The sequence below is a fragment of the Sorex araneus genome, chromosome 3 (assembly GCF_027595985.1).
Source record: "Sorex araneus isolate mSorAra2 chromosome 3, mSorAra2.pri, whole genome shotgun sequence".
NCBI classification, from domain to species: Eukaryota; Metazoa; Chordata; class Mammalia; order Eulipotyphla; family Soricidae; genus Sorex; species Sorex araneus.
Genome location: NC_073304.1, coordinates 78,283,430 through 78,307,940, shown reverse-complemented (window position 1 = coordinate 78,307,940; position 24,511 = coordinate 78,283,430). Strand labels below are relative to the sequence as shown.

At 43.0% G+C, this 24,511-nt stretch overlaps 2 protein-coding genes across 4 annotated transcripts in view; one reads left to right on the top strand and one right to left on the bottom strand.

Moving 5' to 3' along the window:
- The first annotated feature begins 4,095 nt into the window (after nt 1-4,095).
- EMC4 (ER membrane protein complex subunit 4) lies at nt 4,096-10,026 on the top strand. 2 transcript variants are annotated; one of them, XM_004609536.2, is made up of 5 exons: nt 4,096-4,300; nt 4,596-4,710; nt 8,767-8,920; nt 9,197-9,357; nt 9,836-10,018. In XM_004609536.2, the coding sequence occupies exons 1-5, from the start codon at nt 4,215-4,217 to the stop codon at nt 9,869-9,871; spliced, it is 552 nt and encodes a 183-aa protein (XP_004609593.1). In that variant the 5' UTR covers nt 4,096-4,214; the 3' UTR covers nt 9,872-10,018. The 2 variants fall into 2 exon arrangements, with proteins under 2 accessions (XP_004609593.1, XP_054985941.1); XM_055129966.1 differs by lacking the exon at nt 4,096-4,300 and having other exon boundaries at nt 4,596-4,718; nt 9,836-10,026.
- A 21-nt stretch (nt 10,027-10,047) lies between these two features.
- SLC12A6 (solute carrier family 12 member 6) overlaps nt 10,048-24,511 on the bottom strand; it is a 95,742-nt gene continuing 81,278 nt past the window's right edge. For both annotated transcript variants that reach the window (XM_004609531.2, XM_004609532.3), the window contains 9 exons: nt 23,960-24,064; nt 23,511-23,679; nt 20,406-20,601; nt 19,451-19,620; nt 17,894-18,025; nt 16,794-16,901; nt 16,413-16,597; nt 15,752-15,885; nt 10,048-13,211 (listed from right to left, as the gene is read on the bottom strand). In XM_004609531.2, the coding sequence (XP_004609588.1) occupies nt 13,120-13,211; nt 15,752-15,885; nt 16,413-16,597; nt 16,794-16,901; nt 17,894-18,025; nt 19,451-19,620; nt 20,406-20,601; nt 23,511-23,679; nt 23,960-24,064 (1,291 nt within the window). In that variant the 3' untranslated portion in view covers nt 10,048-13,119. The remainder of the gene's footprint in view (nt 13,212-15,751; nt 15,886-16,412; nt 16,598-16,793; nt 16,902-17,893; nt 18,026-19,450; nt 19,621-20,405; nt 20,602-23,510; nt 23,680-23,959; nt 24,065-24,511) is intronic.

Sequence of the window (24,511 nt, the reverse complement as noted above, 5' to 3'; positions counted from 1 at the left end):
GCAAAAAAAAAAGAAAAGAAAAGAAAAGAAAAAAGAAAAGTCAACCCTTTAAAAACACAGGCTTTTGGTCAAAAAACCTTCAAGTGTTGATTGTGAAAGACTACCAGACTTGGGGGCTGGAGTGATAGCACAGCGGGTAGGGCATTTGCCTTGCACGTGGCTGACCCGGGTTCAATTCCCAGCATCCTGTATGGTCCCCTGAGCACCGCCAGGAGGAATTCCTGAGTGCAGAGCCAGGAGTAACCTCTGTGCATTGCTGGATGTGACCCAAAAAGCAAACAAACAGACAAACAAAAAACATATTCTCAGAAGAGAGTATCCTTAAGTATTTGAAGCACTCATCTTATTAGAAACCTAAGAAAAGAAGTGGAAGGTGAGATGCAAAAAAAAAAAAAAGACCCAAAAACCAAAACCCCAAAAGAAACAAACCAAAAATCACAACACCCCAACTACCTCCGCAACTCCCAGAACCCACATAAGAATTGTTTAGCACCTATGATATAGTTCGGGCATAGAGCATTTGCCCTGCATGTGTCAGGTCTTGGATTCCATTACCAGCACCACAGACCAAACCAAGCAAGCAACCAAAAAATCCTCAATACTGTCTTGGTAGCACAAGACATCACCAGGATGGGGGCCTGAGCAACAGTACAGCGAGTAGAACCTACATGGGCTCGACCCCGGCATCCCATATGGTCCCCCAAGCACTGCCAGGAGTAATTCCTGAGTGCAGCGCTCAGAGTAACCCCTGAGCATCGCCAAGTATGATCCAAAAAAAAAAAAAAAAAGAAAGATCACCAGGAATGACCCCTGAGCACAGAGCTAGGATTAGCCCCTCTCAGTACCACTGGGCGTGGCCCAAACTGCCCCCCTGGGAAAACCCCACAAAACACAACTCAGAAATCCCAAAAGTTCTTTGTGCTTATAGTTTGAGTTTTTTCTATGAACATATGAAGAATAATATGCAAAAAAGTTTTTAAAAAATGCATTTTAAAACATAGTGTGAAACTAATACCCAAGATAGTAGAAACAAGAGCCAGGAGGATTGGTCCAGTTGGAAGCCTGCCTCATGGGCTGGGGGAGAAAGCAGTTGGGGTAAAGGATCACTATGACAATGATGGTTGGAAGTGATGGCCTCTCAGTATCCATATTGCAAACCATAATGCCCGAGAGAGAGAGAGAGAGAGAGAGAGAGCACCAGCCATGGAGGCAGTTTATGGGGTGGGGGAGGGATACTGGGGACATTGGTGGTAGGAAATGCACACCAGTAGAGGGATGTGTGTTGGAACAATGTATTACTGAAACCCTATCATGAACAGCTTTGTAACTGTTTATCTACAGTGACTCAATTAAAAAAAATTGTCTTAAATGCATTTAGGGCCAGAGAGAGCACAGGGGTTAAAGCACTGGCCTTGCAAATGGTTCAATCCCTGATACCACATACAGTTCCCTGAGCACTGTTGGGTGTGGCCTCCAAATATATTTCAGGGACTAGAAGAGAAAATAGTGGCAAGGGTGCCCTGACCTAGACTTAATTCCAGTACCAGATGGTCTCCTGAGCACCAGGTATAGTCCTGAGACCCTGAGCACTGCCCACATGGCCCAGTAGCCCTCACACTGCAGGGCCAGACAAACACCGTATCCTGGGCCCTGCCATTGAACCACCTGCCTGCTGGGCAAGAATGACTGTGGGGCCCGCCCACAGATCTCTGAGCATATTTGGAAGCACACCCAATTAAAAAAAATTAGAATTAAAAGGAGCCCTAAGAAGTTCTCCAAATTAAGTGTTCCCTTTCCCCCTTCTTCTTTTGTTTTGGGGCCACACCTGGAAGTGCTCAGGACTTTCTCCTGATTCAGTGTCCAGGTGATGTCGGTGGGGCCCACGGGTGGCTCATGTGGAACGGGGAGGAGACAGACGGTCACTTTCTCCCAATCTGCCTCTGCCACCCGGGACACAGGGTTACTGGGTTCTTGGCTCGCCTCACAGAAAAGAATTTCAGGAGTAGACAAGCAGTGAAGTAAAACAGATTTTATTTGGAGGTTTTTGACGGGAAGGAGGGAGAGAAAGGGGGACAGAGTGGAAAGTAATGTGCTTGAGAGAACCAGGGCTTCTCCAAGGGCGGAGAGAGCCCCTACACACATCCCAGCATGAGACACAAGTATGTACACATCTCAAGAGGGGAGATACGGGCAACACATGTGCTCAGCCATGTGAGCACAAGCAGCATATGGACTCAGGCAGCATATACACACCCTTCCTTTGTTCAAGGTGACCTTTATAGGGTTTCTCCAACCTGCTCTCACATGGGGCTTCTACCTGGGTCAAAGTTCATTGCTAAGGAGGTTACCAGGGGGTTGGGAGTGGTGACGGTCTTCTTTGAAATTCTTTTCCTGGCCTTTTGTTTCTGTAGGAGCTTCTCTGGGTCTGTTGCTATAGATAGGTGAGGTTTTTTTTTCAGGCTTTAGTTCCTGTTTTGTTTTGTTTTTTCCCAGTTTTCTGCAAGGTCAGCTTTTGACACTGCCTTGGGAGGAGGGGTGGGGAAGCTTCCCTATCTTCCCTACATTACAGGGATCACTACTGGTGGGGTTCAGGAACCATATGTAGTGCCAGGAATCCAAGCCAGGTCAGCTGTGTAAATGGCTTACCTGTACTCTCTTTCTGGCCTCCTTATTCCATTATGTTCTATGGAGAATTCATTTAACTGAACATTGTTGGGACACACACACATCATTCGTACCCCCACTTATGTTCTTCAGAGACTATAATCAAGCATCCCATTGGTTAAAAGGAACGAGAGAAATAGTCCAGAAGGCAGGTTGCTTGCCTTGCACGAGGCCCACCCTGATTCAATGCCCAGCACAACATAAGGTCCACCAAGCTGCCAGGGATTCCTGAGGGATCCCTAAGAACAGAGCCAGGAATGAGCCCTGAGCATTACCGGGTGTGGATCAAATATCAATAAATCATTAAGTAAATTATAGATTTTATAGTACTGTTGTCCAGTTGTTCATCGATTTGGTCGAGCAGGCACCAGTAACATCTCCATTGTGAAACGTGTTACTGTTTTTGGCATATCTAATACCCCACAGGTAGCTTGCCAAGCTCTGCTGTATAGGCGGGATACTCTCGGAAGCTTGCCAGGCTCTCCGAGAGGGACGGAGGAATTGAACCCTGGTCAGCTGGGTGCAAGATAAAACGCCCTACCTGCTGTGCTATCGCTCCAGATTTTATATATGAGGTTAAAACACAAAGGATCAAATGGATTCAACTTGCCCAAGTGTTACAATTCTTAGACTTAATCTTTTTTGCTATGTCAGAATTCAACCAAGAACACTACCTAGGTAAAGCAAATGCCTTACTGCTAAGCTACATTCCCAATCCATATATAAGGTCAGTCATTTTTGTTTTGTTTGTTTTTGTGCCACACCCGGCAGCGGTCAGGGGGTTACTTTTGGCTCTGCAAAAAGTAAAAGGTGAAAGTAACAGGCTCTGCAAAAAGTGAAAGGAATCACTCCTGGTAGTGTTCGCGGGGCGCCTTGTGGGATGCTGGGGGTCAAACCCGGGTCGTCCGTGTGCAAGGCAAACGCCCTATCCGCTAGTACTGTCACTCCAGCCCTAGGGTCGGTCTTAATAACGATTCAAAAGGTTATTTAAATATGTAGCCATTTAGCCTTCCAGGCATACTGCCTCCCTGCAAGGCGGGGATAGAGCTATGTCGCAGGCTCAGTGTGAGAATTAAGTGAAATAAAAATCCACAAGTGGACCTTCAACCCCCGGAAGTTGCTAGCTAGCCCACTCAAGGTCACTATGAAGTGAGAGTGGACAGGGAGATGGGAGTCTTGCATTCCCGGGAGTGCGCAGGCGCTCAAGAAGCTTTTCTTGGCTGTCCCCATCAGAGGACTCTTCTGCACACCAGAGGTCAGGAGACGCACAACAGACCTGCTGAGAAAGGAGGAAGCGGACGGCATTCACGCAAGCTTTCAGTTCTGTCCGCTTTTCTCCCAAACGCCTGCCTCCCACGCGTGACCCAGGCCCAATTGCTCCGCGACCTGAGCCCGCCTCACCCTGGGCGCGGCCGTGACGTCATACTCACGCGCCGGAAGTTGGCGTAGCCGGGCGGTTCCGCTCTCGCCGTCCCGCGGTGGGCTGGAGAGACTCCAGCTTACGGTGAACCGGAGAGGCCGCTTCCCGGGTTTCGGAGCCTAGTGTCGCCATGACGACCCAGGGGAGCCTCGTGGCCAATCGAGGCCGGCGCTTCAAGTGGGCCATTGAGCTGAGCGGGCCCGGAGGAGGCAGCAGGTGAGGCGCCCCGGCGATGCTTTCCCGAATTGCTCCCGAGGAATAAACAGGTTTGAGGCTCGCAGGCTTCGCTCTCTGGGGAGGGTGACAAAGGGGCGATTCCTGGGGAGCCCGGCGCTGCTCCGCCGTGGAGGCTCGTGGCCCCACAGGATGTAGGTGAGGGCCTGGGAGAGGGCCCACGAGAGCCCCCTTCACTGGCTCGATGCGTCTGAGACTCTGATTAGAAGAGCGGGGAGTATGGGATCCGACGTGTGGGAGGAGGCAGCAGTTTTAGTTTCTTGCTTTGGTTCTCCAGGGGACGAAGTGACCGGGGCGGTGGACAGGGAGACTCGCTCTATCCGGTTGGTTACTTGGACAAGCAAGTGCCGGACACCAGCGTGCAAGAAACGGACCGGATCCTGGTGGAGAAGGTACAGAGGTATAGATGTCGCCGTGGCCCTCGGTCCCTTCCTGACCGCCCCACCCGCCCTCTTCTTCCAGGCAGCACAGATCTTTGTCTCCAGACCTCGTCCCGCATATGGATGCACTTGACCACTTGAAATCAGTATTGCCCCCGTTTTTCTAGCAGTTGCAGAAGTGCTGAAAAACTGTAAAAGATCTTTGGAACTGTACTATGCATGTTTAGTTTAGTCCATTGGACTCCACCCATCAGATGCTAAAAGGGCTTTTCCCCTAATGCCTCCTACAAATTCTTACACAGATGTCTCCCAGGAATAGCACCTTTGCACTGCCAGGTATGGCCCCCCAAAACAGAACCAAAACACATGGAGTCCAACATGCTGCCTTTATATGAGTGCAGGAGCTCTGGATTTGATTGCTAGCACTGGATCTCCCCAGCACTACACCGGGAGCAGCCCCTGAGTACTGATTGGTGTTTTCCCACAAAATAAAATAATAATAAAAAAAACGTTAAAATGGCCTGATTTTAAAGGTAGATTACCACAGTATTTTTATTTATTTTTTTGGGAGGGCCACACCCGGTAGTGCTCAGGAATCACTCCTGGCAGTGCTTGGGAACCATATGGAATACCAGGAATCAATCCCCGGTCTACTGTGTGCAAGGCAAGTGCCTTATCAACTGTACTATCTCTCTAGCCCCACTATTTTATCGTTTTTGGGCAACAGCTGCTGCTCAGGAGCTATCCCTGGCTCTGTGCTCAGGAATCACTCCTGGCAGTGCTTGGGGGACCATATAGCTGCCAGGGATCAACCCTCGTTGGCCACATGAAAGGCAAGCACCTTCTCTATACTATTGCTCCAGCCTGATTTGCTATTTAAATTCAGAGAAATGCTCTCTGTAAGTTACCTAATTGGGGGGGGGGAATGCTGATACATCTTTTTTATATGGCTAAATTTGTTAATATTTTGCTTAGAATTTTTCTATTTCCAAATCATATGACACTATGTGGTTTTATATAGCCTATATCCTTGCTCAAAAAATCCTAATCAGGAGGGCTGGAGCCATAGTACAACAGGTAGACACTTGACTTGCATGTGGCTCTCCTGGGTTTGATCCCTGGCACCTCATATAGGCCCCTGAGCCCCATTAGGATTTATTCTTGAACACAGAGCCAGGAGTAAGTCCTGAGCACAGCTGGTGTGACCCCCAAACCAAAACACAATGAAATTCCTAATCAGGCTTCACTTTTTATTTTGTGGTGCTGGGGATTGGATCCACGATGTCATGCATGCAAAGTACGTGCTCTATCACGGAGCCACATCCCCAGCCTTACTTGTCAGTTTTGGTATTTGTGAGACATCATATAGTTAGCTCTAGAACATTTATCATTTATTCTCTTTGTGTAAGGTTTGCTCTAATTTTTTGTTAAATGTTTAGTATTTGCCAAGGGAAGCTATTTGGTTTCTTAATCAGTTATTAAACTATATTTCTTTATATGCCATTCAGATAAGTTGCATTTTTTCTGAGAAATTATTTTCTGAAATTCACATGCGTAAAACTGCCTCTTGCCCCTTTTTACTTTCCTGATATTGAGTATCCACTTTTCACCCCCATCAGGTTTACCAGGTGTTTTTTCTTTTTGGGTCACACCCGGCAATGCACAGGGGTCACTCCTGGCTCTGCACTCAGGAATTACCCCTGGCAGTGCTTAGGGGACCATATGGGATGCTGGGAATTGAACCTGGGTCGGCCATGTGCAAGGCAAATGCCCTACCCGCTGTGCTATTGCTCCAGCCTGTAATTTTTTTTTTTAATTTTTTATTGAGTCACCATGTGGAAAGTTACAAAGTTTTCAGGTTTAAATCTCAGTTATACAATGCTCGAATACCCATCCCTTCACCAGTGCTCATATTCCACCACCAAGAATTCCAGTATAGCTCCACCCCGCCCCCCCACACCCCTAACCCCCCACGCCCCTAGACCCCCACCCTTAGCCCCCCCCCCGCCTGTGTAACTAATAAATTTCACTTTACTTTCACTTTGATTGCATACAATATTTCAACAAAACTCACTATTATTGTTTGGAGAGTCTCTCCCCTAAAGTCAGACCTGCTGAAAAGGAAGCATTAGATAATTTGTTTTCCATTGCTGAGGATGAAGAGGTATGAGGTCGAGTGACCACACTTAGCGGCCTCTCAGTTTTGGGTTTTTGTAATTTAGTATTTTAGTAACTAAGTCCAGAGAGATAGCTGCCAGAAGTTGCATCGTTGCCAACTTGTACTTCTCAGTTACATTATATTCCACATATGAGTGCAGTCTTTCTATGTCAGCCTGTAATTTTTTAAATAAAATTTTCATGCCATAATAATAGAACAATGGGTAGGGTATTTGCCTTGCATACAACTCACCTGGGTTCTATTGCTGGGATCTCATATGGTTGTCATAGCACTGCCAAGAGTTATTCCTGAGTGCAGAGCCAGGAGTAACCCCTGAATATTGTGGGGTGTGGCCCCCCAAAATAAAATAGAACTTCCAGCTTTGATTTATAGGCAACTTTTTAATATTTTCGGGGAGGGGGGTCTCAGACCCAGCGATGCTCAGGGGTTATTCCTGGTGATGCTTGGGGGACCATATGGGATGCTGGGGATTGAACCTGGCATGCAAGGCAAATGCCCTACCCGCTGGATTATCGCTTGAGCCCCTTGTAATATTTTGCTTTGGGGGCAACACCCAACCTGAATTTGCCACATGCAAGGCAGATACCATACCAACGATAATCTCTCTTGGACCCTAATTTCATTTATTTCTGTTGCTTCATTTTGTTGGAGCACAGGGCTTTTCCCAGAAGTGTTTGAGACTTGGCACCCCTCCCCATGATCCAGGCCTGGCAGTGCTGCAGCGCTGTCGGAGCTACCAGAGGCTATACACCATGCAGTGCTGTGGGGCTGGAAAAAGTTTGTGTTGCTGGGGGCTGAACTTTTAATTGGGGTGCGTGCTTTTCCCCTTTTTTTGGCTCCTCCTGGTTTTGTGCTCAGGGATCACTCCTGGCAGTGCTTGTGGTACCATATACAGTGCCAGGGGTAAAACCTAGGTCTGTTGTATACAGGTCAAGAGCCTTATTAATCCTCGTACCATCTCTTTGGCTCTTAATTTGTTCTTTAAAAAAAACTTGAAATATATTCTTTTTCCCACGTGTAGCCCCTTCCAGCCTTGTTTTCTTCCATGACTTCGGTCTTGCTGGCTGGCTTCATGGTCTAATGTGTGTCCTCCCATATTTGAGTTTTTCCACCTGTGGTTTCATTAGATTGTCCTGGGGGCCCACAAGGGAAACCATTTGGCCTCTGGTTGAGGAAAGCTGATCTGAGTAATTTGAACTTTCGTGAATATTCTAGTTACCTTTTCTGTTAATCATTTCTAGCTTACTTGCATTGTAATCTGAGACTGTACTTAAGAGAGTTCCTGACACTTTCTTCACAACCTAACACAATGTCAGTTTTTGTAAATGTGTTTGAAAAGAATGTACTCTGTTAACTGTTGGATGTAATATTGTTGGGTTTTTAGTGGGATTCAGTTGTTCTGGATCTTGGTTTGTGTACCTTATCTACTTTTTAAATTATAGTGTTATTTAGGAAATAGGATAAAGACTCCCTTAAACTAACTCGGATCTGAACCCCATGCTGTATCCCCGTGGAATACAGGCAACTCCGGAATGGAGTGCTCTTTTGTTCCAGTATTGATTTTCAGGTTTTCTAGCATCCAAATTGATTCATCATTCTTCACTCATAGATAGAATAATAAGTACAGAGGTATGACAAAGTCAAGAAAAGTTTTTCTTAGTCAAAATCAAGGTGGATGGGGTTGGGAATGAATTTGGAAAACTATAGGGAAAAACAGTCACAAAAAAAATGAGGTTTTCTTCAGAGGGGAGAGCTTCTGCTGCCAGCATGGACAAAGGTAGAATTTGAGTATTCAACTCAGAGGCATAGAATTCAGATTTGTATTTATTTTACTTTAATATCAGCAAAACAGTAAATGGAGCACTGAGGATAACAATTATTTATTTTAGCGCTGCTGGGACATCGCTTTGGGTCCCCTCAAACAGATTCCCATGAACCTCTTCATCATGTACATGGCAGGCAATACTATCTCCATCTTCCCTACCATGATGGTGTGTATGATGGCTTGGCGACCCATTCAGGCACTTATGGCCATTTCAGCCAGTAAGTATTGTTGAACCAATGACCATTCTCTGTAAGTTTTAAGACTAAAAGACAAATTCTTAGTTTTTAGAAATCTCTGCTTGGCACAGTCCTTGGTTAGTTGCCAGGGGGAGGATGTGTAGGGTGGTGATGGCATGGAGGGGAAAATGGTGCTTACCATACTTTTTGCTATCTTATCAAATGGTCAATATTATTTATCTTAATGTATGGCCCAACTCATTTTGGTAAGGGTTTTGTTTTGTTTTGGTTTTGGTTTTGACACACTTTCTATTACAGCTTTCAAGATGCTAGAGAGTTCAAGCCAGAAGTTTCTTCAGGGTTTGGTGTATCTCATTGGGAACCTCATGGGTCTGGCATTGGCTGTTTATAAGTGCCAGTCGATGGGACTACTGCCTACACATGCATCAGATTGGTTAGCCTTCATTGAGCCTCCAGAGGTAAGGCAAAAGTAAAGTTAAATTTATGTCTGTTGTGATTTAAATATATGACTCATTTGATGGAGGGAAATTATAGATGGTATCAGAGCTCATTTCTTTGGGGCGCCACACCCAGGTGGTACTTAGGGGCTACTCCCAACTTGGGCAAATGCTGGGGACTGAACCATAGCTCCAGCCCTAGAGCTCTTTTTTTTTTTGTTTTGGGGCCACACCCAGTGGTGCTCAGGGATTACTTCTGGTGGGTGCAAGGGATCATATGGGGTGCCGGGGATCAAACCTGGGTTGACTGCGTACAAAGCAATATCTCCCTAACCCCTATATTAAAATCACTCCGACCCCCAAATCCTAGAGCACATTTCTTAATAAGATAAATTCAGAATTTGGAAGATGTTCAAGAATAAAGAAAAATAGAGCTTGTGATTAAGTACTGATTCAGTAAGCTGTTTCAAGACTTATTCATTACTTTTTCTTATTTCAGAGGATGGAGTTCAGTGGAGGAGGACTGCTTTTGTAAGACAGAAGTACTGATTCCTATAGATTTGGATCTCATTTATAACCTTCTTTATGTCCAGTTTCTCTTCGTCGGCATACTTAACACTATCACTTATGCTGAAAAGAATTAGAAGTCAGTTTTCTTCATCCTGGAGACACTCCAGCAAGACAATGTACAAACAAAACTGTATCACCACCTTTGACTGAAAATAATGTAGAAAACTTTATTTATGTTTCCAGTACAGAGCAAAACAAATAAAACCATAACTATGTAAACAAAAGAATGTTTGCTGCTTAATCAAGAAAACACAGCAACATCTCTCAATAAATTAAGTGGTCAATGCTTAAAAAAAGTTGCTCATTTCCCTTAAATCTATTTTCCTTAATATTTCACTTTATTTAATATAAGCTAGAACATAAAAAAAATTCTGGAGACACTTGTGGAAGATGCGAGAAACCAATGGATTCATATAACACATGATGAAAAATAAACTAGACCTCAAAAAAGCACATTAATATACTTACAGTGTAATTGCTACTTTAATATCCACAATATGGATTTTAAACACGGTTGGGTGGGAATGAGGATTGGCGGGATGAATGGGGCCACAGGACTCTGAGGCAATGGAAGATAGAGCTGTGATCTTCCCCTGCCAAGAGAAACTTTGCACCCATCAAGCAGATGCCACAATTCAAATAACAGCTTTTAATAGCTATCGAAGGCAGAGGGCCAGCAGTCAGAGAATATATATTATCATTACCTGCCCCAGTCAAGTCATAGCTAAGACTTAAAAGCTGGATCTTATTCAAAAGGCAGGAGGAAGTCTCTTTCTCTTCCTTCTTGAAACACAAAGCCCCTTCCCCTAAGGTGCATTCTCATCAAGTTTTCAGTATTGCTTTATTTGCAGTGATTAAAAGAGACATCTTATAGACAAACAAGAACACATAAATATGAAATGCTCTAGACAGACATGGGTTAAACTCTGGCCTAATAACCATGTAACAGTGATTTTTGTCTTTTAGGGCTATAAGTAGTGACTGAGAACAGCTATTAATTCCCTTACCTCTTAGATTCTTACACCACAACAAAATCTCCCACCTCTAAAAATCTTTCTGCTACTTTATCTATACAGCTATAGATCCATCTATAGCTATATAATCTAACTATAGCTGTACAGATATAACTTTGGCCGGAGTGTAAATATGTGAATGTGGAAGAGTTCCTGGGGATGCTAACCTTTAGAGATGGGTTTTCAGTATCTTGGGTCTTAGGAATCTGTCCCAGTATTGCTAAGCGCAACTAAGCAATGGAGTGTCGCCATGGAAGCTGTACAGTGCTTCTCTGTTTTGTAGAAAGGTGCGAGAAAAAACTTAGATCTGCTTTGCCAACCCTGAATGGGCCTGAAGGTTGAAAGAGGAGCAGAGGGAACAAATCAAAATTATCCATGTCTTGCCCCCCTTTTTTAAACTGAGAAATAATTCAGTTTCTTAAGCCATATTGGAGGGTTTTCTCTGTCCCTCAGAATGAAATGAACTCTGCTGGCACCTAGTCAACTTGCTCCATATATCTACTGGTTAATTAAAAAGAAACTCATTAATAAAGTAAGATTCAAAAATAGGCATAAATTCAGACACAATAGTTTCTTTAAATACCTATCTTATAAAACAAAGATTTGACATATTTGAAATTACAACTCAGCTACACAGTAGTTTTTCTTTAACTCCAGGTGTTAAATGATCAATCAATAAAAAGCTTGCACCAAGTATTTCCTTGGCACAGTGCTTTCTGAAAATAAAATAGAAGACTTGTGGATTATTTTTAACTGAGAACTGAGTGTAATTAAATAATAAAATTGAAAAAGGAAAATGCTCACACTCTGGTATTTAGCTGAGGGCCTCCAGTCTTCATTATGGCTTTGGAAATGAGTACAGATTTTTTCCCCATTATGGTTACAGCAGTCAAACTTAATGGCTTCACACATGCAAAGCCTGTGTTCTCTTGCTGAGCTATATTCCTGACCCCTACACATTTCTTTATGAAAGAAGATTCTTGACCCCATCAATGCCGACTGTATGCCACTTTAGTGAAGTAGGTAAGCAGAGTAGCAGCAGCTCAGTAGTTTTGGCACTGTGGAAAGAGTATGGCTTTAGAATGTCCAATTAGATTGCTGGATTCCCCCCTTTAAAAGATGGTGCAAGTCTGAGGATGAGACTCAGTGCACGCTTTGTATATGTGAGACCCTGGCAATATCCCCAGCCAAGAAAAGAGCCCAAAGCTTTTAGGGAAGAACTTTTAGCCAGATTCCTAATATATCCTCTGATTTTTAACTCCTGTCTCTCAATCAGGGGATAGAGTAGCTAAGAACTTATTGGTCATTGTGCATCAGCATCTGCCATTTCTTAGATGTCTATGTTTTACTCATGTTACAGAACCACAGATTATTTGAGTAAATCTTAATAGTCTGGCCATCTGAAAAGAACCTGAAATAATTTTTACTACAGCTTTTAAAAAAAATTTCCATTATAAAACTTGCACATAATACAGAATGGGCTTTGATAAACAGCTGAAATACATACCAACAGTTACTTGTGTGTTAAACCTGGTATTTAGGGAAATTTTCTCTTGGAGGAAGCAGAGGTTGCAGGCATGTTTCAGTATGTGTACATTTAGTACCCTAATGTAAAATCAGAGTCCCAGGGAGCAGAGCAGGGGCTCTCCTGGGAAGATTAGCTAAGACGGTTTACAGGTTGGCATGCCACGAGTTATCTCCACAAGGATGTTGGGTGCCCAGGTACTTGGCCATGAATTCTTTAGTATGATAAGGCTGTGTCTCGGGTTGTTAGTTTCACTGGGTCACTGGAACCATGACTTAGAAGACTTATCTTTAATATTGGATTGCACTTGCTTTTTGTGTTCAGTTTAATTTCTAGCATCCCTTTACCAATTCATTTTACTGGTTTAGCTTGTTGTTCTAGCTTGCCTTCAACTGGAACAGACATGGCTTTTAGACTTGACTACCCTTCTGGTGTTGAGGGAATACTTGCTTCTTCTGTAAGGACAGCAGATCATATGGAAGCAAAGAACAGATCTGTTCGTACATATTTTGCACAAATACTTGAAGCTCAGCTCATCAAGAGTTTAAGTGAGTTCAGTGATGTGTACAAGACGCAGGCCTCTAGCTGATGGAGTGGTAGTGAAGAGCTGCAGTTCCACAGAGAATAGATGCCTTTCAGAAAAACTGAAGCCAAGCAGAGTCATTCAGGAGTGGATTATGAATAAATGGTAATCACTTCACTGCCACCACCTCGGACAAGGAGGACTCTCTCTAATCCTTCGGTGAGCACTTCTAGGAACTCCATGTCTTCAAATTTTGTCAAGGAGACAAATAGGCAGAAGTGGAGCATATCTTAACAACTGGGTATCATGACAATCTGAGTTGTTCTGATTGCTGGGTTATTAAAAATCAACCTGCTTATTTTAATTATTACCTATTCAGAATTGGAAAAGTTGAACTTTGGATTCAATTCACCCTCTTAAGTAATCCAGGGATCTACCTAGGCCCTTTGTATCTCCATTTCTTAGATTTTTAAAAAAATTATTTACAATAGGAAAACCCACAATAATATTGCTACTATGTAAAAAATGTCCAAAGGCAGCTTAAAAGATTTATGCACTTGCCCGTTCTCTGTGTGTGTGTGAGAAGTGCCTACTTTGGCCTTCGTAGCTTGATGGCCTTGCCTGTATAAGCCCTGGGTTTGATCCTTGTTGTCCCACCAAATGTCTCATGTGCCAGCCCTGTTAGTATGAAACTGCAAGTTAGAGTGCACATTTTCTGTGCTGGCAATTCTGCTGTTTGTGATGCCTGGGGCTGCAAGCAATTTCTGGCTGATCCACAGTTGTATACATGGGGACCACAACTAAAAAGATGAGTGAGCAGCATGGCTAGGAGCATTAACTCCCGGCAAGCATGTGACCACCAGTCACCATAACAGTGAAGAAAGAAAACAAAGATTGTTATAGTGAGCTCAAGAAATTTGTTTTGTGGCAGTGCTCAAGGGGCCATGCAGTCCCAGGGATGGAACTTGGGGCTCCTGCATACAAAGGTCAACTCCAGCACTCTGAGCTATTTTTCTGGCCCATTATTTGTTTCTTCTTCGGGTTCTGGGGATTAACTCATTGTGTCACACAGGGAAGGAAGTGTTCTACTGCTGAACTACATAGCAGAACCTAAGTTCTTTTTCTGGGGGAAGGCCGAGGGCACAGGGGTGGGATGCAAGTTATGCCACACGCAGCAGTGCACAGGGCTTATTCTTGGCTCTGTACTTAGGGATCACTCCTGGTAGTGCTTTGCATCAATCCAGGGCCAGCTACAAGTAAAGCATATTCTTTAACCCTGTGATATCGCTTAGGCACATAGCCCAAGTAATTTCTGTGAAACTATTCAATGCAGATTATTCTGACACTTCTTTTCACCTTTTTTCTTATTGGTACTGGTGAGAGGAGGAAGAGTGGAGCAATAGCACAGCTGGTAGGGCATTTGTCTTGCACGCGACCAACCCGGGTTTGATTCCTCTGTCCTCGGAGAGCCCGGCAAGCTACCGAGAGTATCCCACCTGCACAGCAAAGCCTAGCAAGCTACCCATGGCATATTTGATATGCCAAAAACAGTAACAAGTCTCACAAAGGAGATGTTACTGGTGCCTATTCGAGCAAACTGATGAACAACAGGATGACAGTGCTACAGTGCTACTGGTAAGAATGGGCCAATTTATACTACTGCAATGCTAAAGTTCCATAAAAAACAATTCTGGAATCGGGAATGAAAAATAACTCTTTTTTTTTTTCTTCTTGATTTTTGGATGCACAGGGGTTACTCCTGGCTCTGCACTCAGGAATTAGTCCTGGCAGTGCTCTGGAGACCATATGGGAATCGAACCTGGGTTGGCCACATGCAAGGCAAACACCCTACCCGCTGTTCTATCACTCCAGCCCCATGAAGAACTCTTATCTCTCTTATTTTCCCTCAAAGGAGGCTTTACTTCAACTCTTCCCGGACTTCATCCAGAAGAGACTCTGCAAAGTAAAAATAACAGTCTCTTCATTTACAGGAGAATACCCAATTCTCCAAAAGGAGACTAATATCTAGCCAGAGAGATAGCTGAATGGATGAGTGCATGCTTTTCATCCAGGAGGTCTGGGTCCCCTAAGCACTGTCAAAGAGTCACCCCTGAACACAGCTGGGAGTAGCCCTGTGTAATGGCCAGGTGCAGTCAGGACCTTGTGCTGGGGACTAAACCTAGGCCTTCTGCATTCTTCACATATGATCAGCCTATTTTTCTCTCACCAGGCTATTTTTATAAATTTATACCTAACACTGAGTCTTCCTTTAAAGAAGGACATGAGGTCATTAACATTACCTAATGGTCTTAAGAAATAGGTTAAGGAGACCAGAGAGATAGTACAGTGGGTAAGGTGCTTGCTTTGCATGCAGCCGACATGGTTCGCCACAGGAATGACTCCTAGGTGTAAAGCTAGGAGTAATCCCTAAATATCATCAGGTGTGTCCCAATGCTGGAGCGATAGCACAGCGGTTGGGCATTCGCCTTTCACGCGGCCGACCCGAGTTCGATTCCTCTGCCCCTCTCAGAGAGCCCGGCAAGCTCCCGAGAGTATCGAGCCCGTGCGGCAGAGCCTGGCAAGCTACCCATGCCTATTGGATATGCCAAAAACAGTAACAACAAGTCTCTCAATGAGAGACATTACTGGTGCCCGCTCGAACAAATCAATGAGCAACAGGATGACAGTGACAGTGACAGTGTCCCCCAAACCAAAACCAACCAAACAAAAAGAAATAGGCTAGAAACAGTCTCCCTACAATAGCTCCACACTTGAAAAGGATACAGTTTTCATCACCCTCGGGATTTCGGGGTGGCCCAGGCATGTTCAATAAAACCAGCTTTGCTTCATGGGACTTGTTAACTATAACTTCATTGAGCTTCACTGCTGTATGCATCCGCCTTACATTGGACTGGTCCCTGGGTGGAGAAGAAAAAGGAAGCTGAGGCAAACAATTGGGCATAGTCAACCTTCACTAATTTGATAGATTTTTTTGATAGAGATTTTTGAATGAATAATGTAATAAAATTATTTTCTTAAGATAATAATATTTTAGGTTTTCTTATTCTACATTTTCTTGGTTTGTTTTGTTTGGGGGAACACATCCAACTTTGCTCAGGGCTTACTCCTGGCTCTGTACTCAGGAATTACTCCTGGCAGGCTAGGGAAAATTTAGGGTACCACAGATTGAATTCAGTTCAGTTGCATGCAAGGCAAGTGCCCTGCTCAATGTGCTCTCTCTGGCCCACATTTTTTTGTTTTATACCAGGAACACGTTATGAAGAGAAAAAAGCTGGTGCACAGTATTAACTGGTAACTGATACAGAATGGCAAGTAATCGAGACATGAATGGATCTGGATGAACTGAGGAGCAATCCTCTCTATTCAGGCAAAGTGACATCTATCACACAGTTATGTGATAAGTTGTGAGAGGTGAAGAACTTACGGACGCATGTTTAGAAGGTCCTGAAATCCTTCCATTGACTTGGCTTTTTGCCCCCGGGATGCCATGTACTTGTCTTTTGTCCAAGTCATGTGCACCTTCTCCTGATAGGTCTCCGTCTCTTCATCCTCATCAGAGCCAATGCTTGTCAACCGGAGCATTGAGTTTCGGTCTTTCACCAACTGTGCCTGAAAAATGCTCAATACAGCCATGACTACATCCAATTTTATCTCCTGCTTTAATCTTCAATTATTTTGAAAAAAAAAAAAAAAGGAGTTTATTGAAATAGCTGATCAGGTGAGATTTTCTCATCCTCTGAGACACAATATCATCCCTTTCAGTAACTTCCCAGGGCCAGGATCAGATCAATGTGCAAGGGCTCACCTCTCTGTCTCGCTCTGTTTTGGAGAGTCGCATGTGCCGGAGCATCTGGGACCTTTGCTCCATCATCAGGGTGCGCTCATAAGTATAAGCTGATATATCACTATCATGCTGCCACAGACATCACGAGTAGTAGGCAATAAGCAAAAAGGAGAAAGAGGAACCATAAATTTTCATTTTCACTTACTCAAATAAACCAGAGGAAAATGCCATATTGAACCGAAATTTCACTGTTTTTTATCAAGCAACATAAATACCTGATAAAAGCAAGAAACCCTAAGAATCTGCTCTGTAATCTAACAATTATGTATGTGTTTCTTTTAAACACAAAGCACAAATTCCATAGGCTAGGGCTCAGTAATAAAAGCATATAACTTGTATAAATTATACCTAGTTTTATTTTCACCACTGTAAAAAGCCACCAACGGCCATCCCCCCAACACACACACACAAAACCACACACAGGAACACACATAAACCCACAAAGCACAAATAAAACCTCTACACTATCTTTACAAAATATATTACCACAGGCCAGTGATATGGTACAGGGCTTGTTAAGGCACTTGCCTTGCACATGGCCAGCCCCAACTCCATCCCTAGCACCATATATGGTCCCCCTGAACACTGCCAGCAGTACGCTCTAAGAACCGCCAGGTATAAACCCAAAACAAAAGCTTCCAGGTGATAAGTTATGTGTAATTTTATATGAATTAAAATACCCTATATTAGGACAGACAGGCATAAACAGAGGCTATATAACAAAACAAGCAAAAAAAAATTTAAATGTACATCACACATACATTCTGTTTATCTAGATCAATATATTAGAGCCAGAGAGATAGAACAACTTTTTGGCTTGCCTTGCAGCTGCTAGCCCAGACTGAATCTCTGAGCACAATGCAAATAGTAAGATCTGAGTACTGCTGAGTATGGCCCCAAAACAAAAACAAAAATAAAGTAGAACAGTATATTATGATTTTGTTGAAGAAATTAATCCACATGTGCAGCTGAACAATTTCCCCAAAAAGAAAAGGTCCTAGGATGATAGGGTAGAGGATGGGAAGGGGTGGTCACTTTGATCTCTAATTTTGCTTTCTCACCATCTCCACCACTTCCACTTCTGCCTCAATGCGCAGGTGATATAAGAAGGTAGCCAGGTCCTTCTTCATCTGAATACTATTGTCTTCTAGTTGGGCAACTGTGAAGATCCGTATGCTGCATTTTCGCCATACCTGAAACCATACCAAATATGTACAATTATATGCAAGAATGCAAAAGAGACAACAGCCTAACACACCTAGCATCTTTGCTCAGGACAACCTTGCTATTAGAAACAGGGTATTTTTTCCCAGCTTCCTGCTTGTGATATTACGGTACAATCACTTAATGTTGTATCATGTACATTCTTGGAAATGACAACTTTAAAAGAAATAGCAGAAGCACATCATGGGACCAGAGAGCTAGCTCAGTGGGCTAAGTGATGCTTTGCATACGGAAACCTGAGTCTCATTCCTCATACCACCCAAGACCCACTGTGGGGCAGAGAGCTAGGGTAGTACCTAAGCACCGCTGGGAATGACCCTCAAACCACAAAACTTCCAAAAACAAAAGCAGGCCCTTGAATAGTATTTTAATTTCAGTTAGAAATTTCTTTTTTCTCATCAATATTCTCTAAATGATGCCGAAATAAATGACAGTGTTTAAAGTTAAGTTTCTGCTTTACTAGAGCAAAAGCTTAGCTAAGCCACATTAAATTAAGTTTTAAGGTCTTAATATGAGAAAAAATAGCAATGATACCTAAAGTGGATTCTTTTAGTATATTAATGATACACATTGTACTACAAATAACATTTACCAGAAGATGAGTACATATATGTAAGATAGACACACAAATACATATCGTTAGTTTCCCTAAGCATAGTATTTAAGAGATGTTGGTCTTTTTTTCAAAGGTGAATGAAAATAAGGGGCTGGAGAAGTATGACATTTGCCTTACATATGGCTGACCTAGCCACATATAGTCCCCTGAGCCATGCCAGGAATGACCTTTGAGCACAGAGTCAGAAGTAAGCCCTGAGCATAGCTGGGTGTGGCCTCCCACTTCACCAAGCAAAGATGTGTAAAAGAAAAAAAAAAAACGGTGTTCACCAATTCGAATAAGGTTAAAACTGGGATCAAGGGAGAGCCCAGAGGGCTACAGAAATGGTAGCGTAAAGGCACTTGTCTTGCACACAGCCTACCTGGGTTTGATCCCCAGCATCCCATATGGTCCCCAGAATACCACCAGGAGTGATTTCTGAGTGCAGAGTTAGTGGTAACCCCTGAGCATTGCCAGGTGTGACCAGACCTCTATCTCCCCCATCAAAAAAGAAAAAAGGGTGAGCCAAGAATAATCCCTAACATTTTTATTTGGGGAACCACTCCAGGCAGTGCTTAGGACTTACACATGACTCTGAACTAAGGGATCAAACCTGGTGGGGCTCAGGGGATCATATGGGTGCCAGAGTTTGAACGAGTCAGCCATATGAAAGGCAAGTGTCCTACCCACTATACCATCTCTCTGGCCCCTTCTGAATCTAAACACTTAAAGAGGAAGAATTAGTGTAGTGAACCAGGATTGAAGAGAAGAATTCTTTTTTAAAAGTTGCCTGAAGTACCTTGTGCTGTTTGAGTAGGAATGGTAATAGCATGAGCATCCCCCCATCATGTACAATCCACCACACATCAATGTTGCCCTCAGAAAACTGTTCCACATTGCTGGGAAAGAAGGAGATATTTTTAGCCACCAGCAGGGCCAGATGGGCAGCAGTTGTCACTCGAACTGTGCCTACAAGGAAGAAAAAACTCAGAATAAGCAGAGGAGAATCTTTCAGATGACCTGCTTACAGCCATGTCAGAAAGTAACAGGATAATAATAATTTTCATTTCTTTGACCTAGATGTCCTATTAAAAAAGGATATACCTCACTCAAGTAACAAAAATCAGAATTGCTAACAGAATTAACCTGAGAACTGTGAATTTGGGAGATTTTGAAGTTGAAGGATAATCCTTGTAATTTCTGTGAGAAGGTTAATATAGGCAACCACAAATGAAAGTATTTAATCTCAGAGATAATTCCTGTCATAAGACTTTACAGATATAATTCATGAATGTAATGTCCAGTTGGAGGTGGTTAGCAGCATCAAATAAGACAATTAGGTGCTGAAAGGAGATAAAGTGACAAGCATGATACCCTATCAGCAACAGTATTATAAATCACAGTGCTTAAAAGGGTAGGAGGAAAAAGGTAAAAAGACAAAGGAAAAATGGGCCTGCGATAAAGGCAGGAAAAAAGGCTGGAGGGAAACTGCCTCCAGAGAGTGAACACCAGTGAAGAGACTGGTGCTGGGACATTGTACCCCTATAAACAATTGTGAATAACTTGGTAACTGTAATTCATGGTGACTCAATAAATCTTTAACTATGAAGAGAGTTAGTTATTTATCTAAATAAGTAGTTATTTACCTAGGACAATGTTTCAGCAATGACAATCTCCTAAGAGTATAGAAGTAGGAGTTACTGACAGCGATTTAGCTATATCCCCTATTTGGGCATTCATGATAGGTTTTTTACCAATAAAAGTCTTCCAAGCTCGAGCATCTTCACTCTGGCGCCATCCATTAGGCCATCCCATAACCACCGTGTTGTGCTTCATGCCACCAAGGCCACATGACTGGATGAGGTGGGATATCCCTTCTTTCAGTTTGGCAGCCACCACCAGCTGGCAGAATCCTTTCACTTTCTCTGCTTCCATTAGGTGCTTTATTGTCTGAAAGAGAGAGAAGAACCTCAGCACTGAGGTGCTTCATCCTGGACCGTCAAACTTATCTGTGTACACGTGTGGTTCCCAGAGCAACACGTGACTACAGAGCGGGGGGGGGGGGGCACTAGGTGGAACCCAACCACCCCTGACACAAAAATTACTCAAAAGATTAAAATTATTCCAGTGAAATTTTGTATTTTTTTTGTTCTGTGCTCAAGTGACTACAGTGTACATAACTGTCTGTATGTACTCTCTCTACAATTTCCTCTTTTCCTCTGTTTTTTTTTCTTTGAGAAATGAAGGGGAAAAGTTGATCAGGGAGATGGCTCAAAGGGTTAGAGTTGATTCTTTGCATGCGGAAGTGCAAGATTTGATCCGAAGCACTGCAATACTCTAAGCACCATCATGTGTGGTCCAAAAACAAATTGGTAGTAGGAATCTGACAAAGTGAATATTCAGTATTATTTGGGGGGGGGGGAGGAGGAGCCTAGGCCACATCTAGTAGTGCTCAGGGATTACTCTTGGCTCTGTGCTAGGGGTCAATCTTGGTGCTCAAGGGGATCAGATGTGGTGCTGGGGATTGACTGGCATTGTCTACGTGCAAGACAGGAGCCTTAACTCCTGTACTACTTACCTATCTGGATCCAATATTCTTTCTTAATTGGCCTGAGGAGTTTCATAGGTGAACATGATTTTCTTTTCCTCAGTTCCAGTCATGCCCTGACTAATATTACTAAGAAATTTAATCAGATGACTCAATTTCACTTTAGAATTATGTCAGGTATGTTTTCCTTTTTGTTTTTCATTTCCTTATGCACTTTGATAGTTCAGTGGTAATTACTGACAACACTTTGCTTTACTTATTCAAACCAACTAGAAGAGATTTTATTTATTCTAACCTTTTATTAGAAAGGGAAATGGAATATAAGGGTGTGGAAATAGATATAATTTCCCCAAAGGCAGAGCTCAAATTAATGGCATAAATAAAATTTAAAAAAATAAGCAGGCTCTTGTTTCCCAATCCTGTGATTTTTTTCTGGGGGGTGGGGTGGTCACCACACCCAGTGATGCTCAGGAGTTATTCCTGGGTCTGCACTCCTGGACCAAAGGGGATGCTGAGGATCAAACTGGGATGGCTGAGTGCAAGACAACTGTCTACCTACTGTACTATCTCTCTGGTCCTTATTATTGATTGTCAAGTTGCTGTTCTTGCTGGGCTGTTAGGAGGATTCACACTTACTGCAATGCTGTGGATCATAGCAGCAGAGCTAGAACTCATACTGGGTGGTGCTGGGGATTTAACTCAGGACTTTACAATGCAAGACAAAGATTCTACTGCTAAATCACATTGTTGGTTCTTAATTCTGTGTAGTTAACTTTTATTATCATTCTAATGTTTCTTCACAATTCTAGTTTTTTTTTGTTGTTTTTGCTTTTTTGGGTCACACCTGGCGATGCACAGGGGTCACTCCTGGCTATGCATTCAGGAATTACTCCTGGTGGTGCTCTGGGGACCATATGGGATGCTGGGAATTGAACCCGGGTTGGCTGCGTGCAAGGCAAATGCCCTACCCGCTGTGCTATTGCTCCAGCCCACAATTCTAGTTTTTGTAGTTTTTAGTTTTTATTTCGTTTTTGGGATTTTGGGCCACACCCGACAAACTCAGGGCTTACTCCTGGTTTACTCATGCACTCTCTTTCTCTAGTCCTAGTTTTTAGGGTTTTAAAACATTTCAAAATGAAAACCGATAAATTTCGAAATACAACTAAAATTTTCCCCAAACAAGGGCCAATGCAATAGTATAGAAGGTAAGGCACATGATTGCACACAGCTGACCCAGACCCAGATTCAATTCTCTACCACTGTATATGATTCCCAGGGTCCCACCAAGAATGATTCCAAGGAAGAGCCAGGAGTTAAAGCACATCCAAGTATGTCCCCAACCCCACCGCCACCAAAATAAACAACCAAAATTTCTCCAAAATGAGGTCAGTTCTTCTTTTTTTTTTTTCTTTTTGGGTCATACCCGGCGATGCACAGGGGTTACTCCTGGCTCTGCACTCAGGAATTACCCTTGCTGGTGCTCAGGGGACCATATGGGATGCTGGGATTCAAACCTGGGTTGGCCGAGTGCAAGGCAAACGAACTACCCGCTGTGCTATTGCTCCAGCCCCAGTTCTTTAATTTATAATAAGTGAAAAATTGTTTTCTTCAAAGGAATTTTAATATTCAGTATGTCTAATCAGAGATGGCAAAGAAGGACCAGAAAGAAAGCAGTACAGTGGATAAGGTGCGTGGCTTACATGTGGCAAATACTGATTCAACCCCTGGCACCCCCTATGGCCTTCAAACACCCCTAGGCGTGATCTCTAACTATAAAGTTAGGAGTAAGCCCTAAGCGCCAGTGGGTGTGGCTCAGAAACTAAAACCAAAACCAAGCAAACAGAAAAATAAGCAGAAATGGCAAAGAAGTTGTGGTCATGAAACCACACATATTTGTGAAGAGGAAGAAAAATTGCTTACTGCGCCTGGCTGTTACAAGACTAAAAGGAGTCACCTCAATAGTTCCAAGGACAGAAATTATTTCTCTTGGGGCAAAGTCAATGTTTGGAATCTATCTGGAGATAGTTCTCAGCCCAACTAATCTTACAGCTTAGTAATACATCAAATGGGAAGAAAGGATAGATGACTGTCTTCTGGCTTATATAATTTTGGAGACCAAAACTGAATACTAAGAGGTAAACCTAGATTATTCCGGAAAGGGATTCATTTAGAAAACTAAGGTGCGACTCAGTAAAGGGATTAAATTACAATGCTACAGTATGACTCAGGAAAGGGATTAATTTAAGAGACCTAAAGTCTAACTTGCCTACCTAACATCAGAGCTAAATTCCATCCAGTCAGTAAGCCTTACCTGTTCAGCAGCTAAAGCTTCACCATAGTTCTCCAGGAAGTTCCCCACGATGACAGAACCCACAATAGTGAGGCCTTTTCCTGCTTTGAGCTGTGAAGCAAAGGTGAGGAGGCGGGGATGCTTGACATGTAAGTCTTCATCGAGTTTCAGCAATACAAGCAACTGAGGCCTGCAGAGATTGGTGAGGGGAGAAAAATGTTTGGGGTTTGGGGAACAGAATGAGGACTCTACTCTTAACTCAGAAGACTTGAATAATATGTCATGAAAAAAAGATGCTAAATATGTCACACAAAGAAAAAAAAAGAAATCGAGGACCTGGGATATTAAAAAACAGGTCGATTACATGAACTCCTTGAGCCACACCATTTCCCTCTCCTGTAACTGGTTAAGCAAAAGTATCTTTGTTAACAGCATGCCCAAACACCGCTATGCTCTACTGATTTCTTTACCTCCAGTTTTTAGTATGTGGTGGTCCTTCCTCCAGTCGAAGTAGAGCAAACCGGGCTGCACTGAGGGACAGTCCACGAATACCATCACCCCATTCTTTTTCAGCTCTAGGGGAAAAGGAGAAAATAATAGGGATGATGTAAATTATAGTAAGTAAAATGTCCAAAACAAGTGTCCTTCTGAATCTAGGAGTAATGTATGCATAGGACAGAATAAAAGGCATTTACATACACTATCTAATGTTCTTTACTAATATAACAAACCCACTGTAAGTAGGACAATGATGTCAATACATGGTACAAAAGAGAGACCACTCACTTGTCCTACATAGCTATGCAAACCAATAATAAAAACAGCTCTTTTGATTAACAAACTAAACCAGAACCAAAGTTTAGATTATTTGAAATTGAAAGGGTTTAGAAAGTAAAACTCAGTTTTTGGAGTCAGTGTTAAATTTTTTTTTTAAATTGTTACAAAGTTATTGAGGACCAATATATATTTTTTTCTCATAGGTAATGCCTTAAGAGACCAACAAGAATACTTTTATTTATACT

Bases quoted from the DNA above. Each gene is read 5' to 3' on its own strand.
- EMC4 (XM_004609536.2), top strand. From the start codon at position 4,215: ATGACGACCCAGGGGAGCCTCGTGGCCAATCGAGGCCGGCGCTTCAAG. The intron at 8,921-9,196 runs GTAAGTATTGTT...TTTCTATTACAG, and splicing joins ACTTATGGCCATTTCAGCCA to CTTTCAAGATGCTAGAGAGT. The intron at 9,358-9,835 runs GTAAGGCAAAAG...TTCTTATTTCAG, and splicing joins CCTTCATTGAGCCTCCAGAG to AGGATGGAGTTCAGTGGAGG.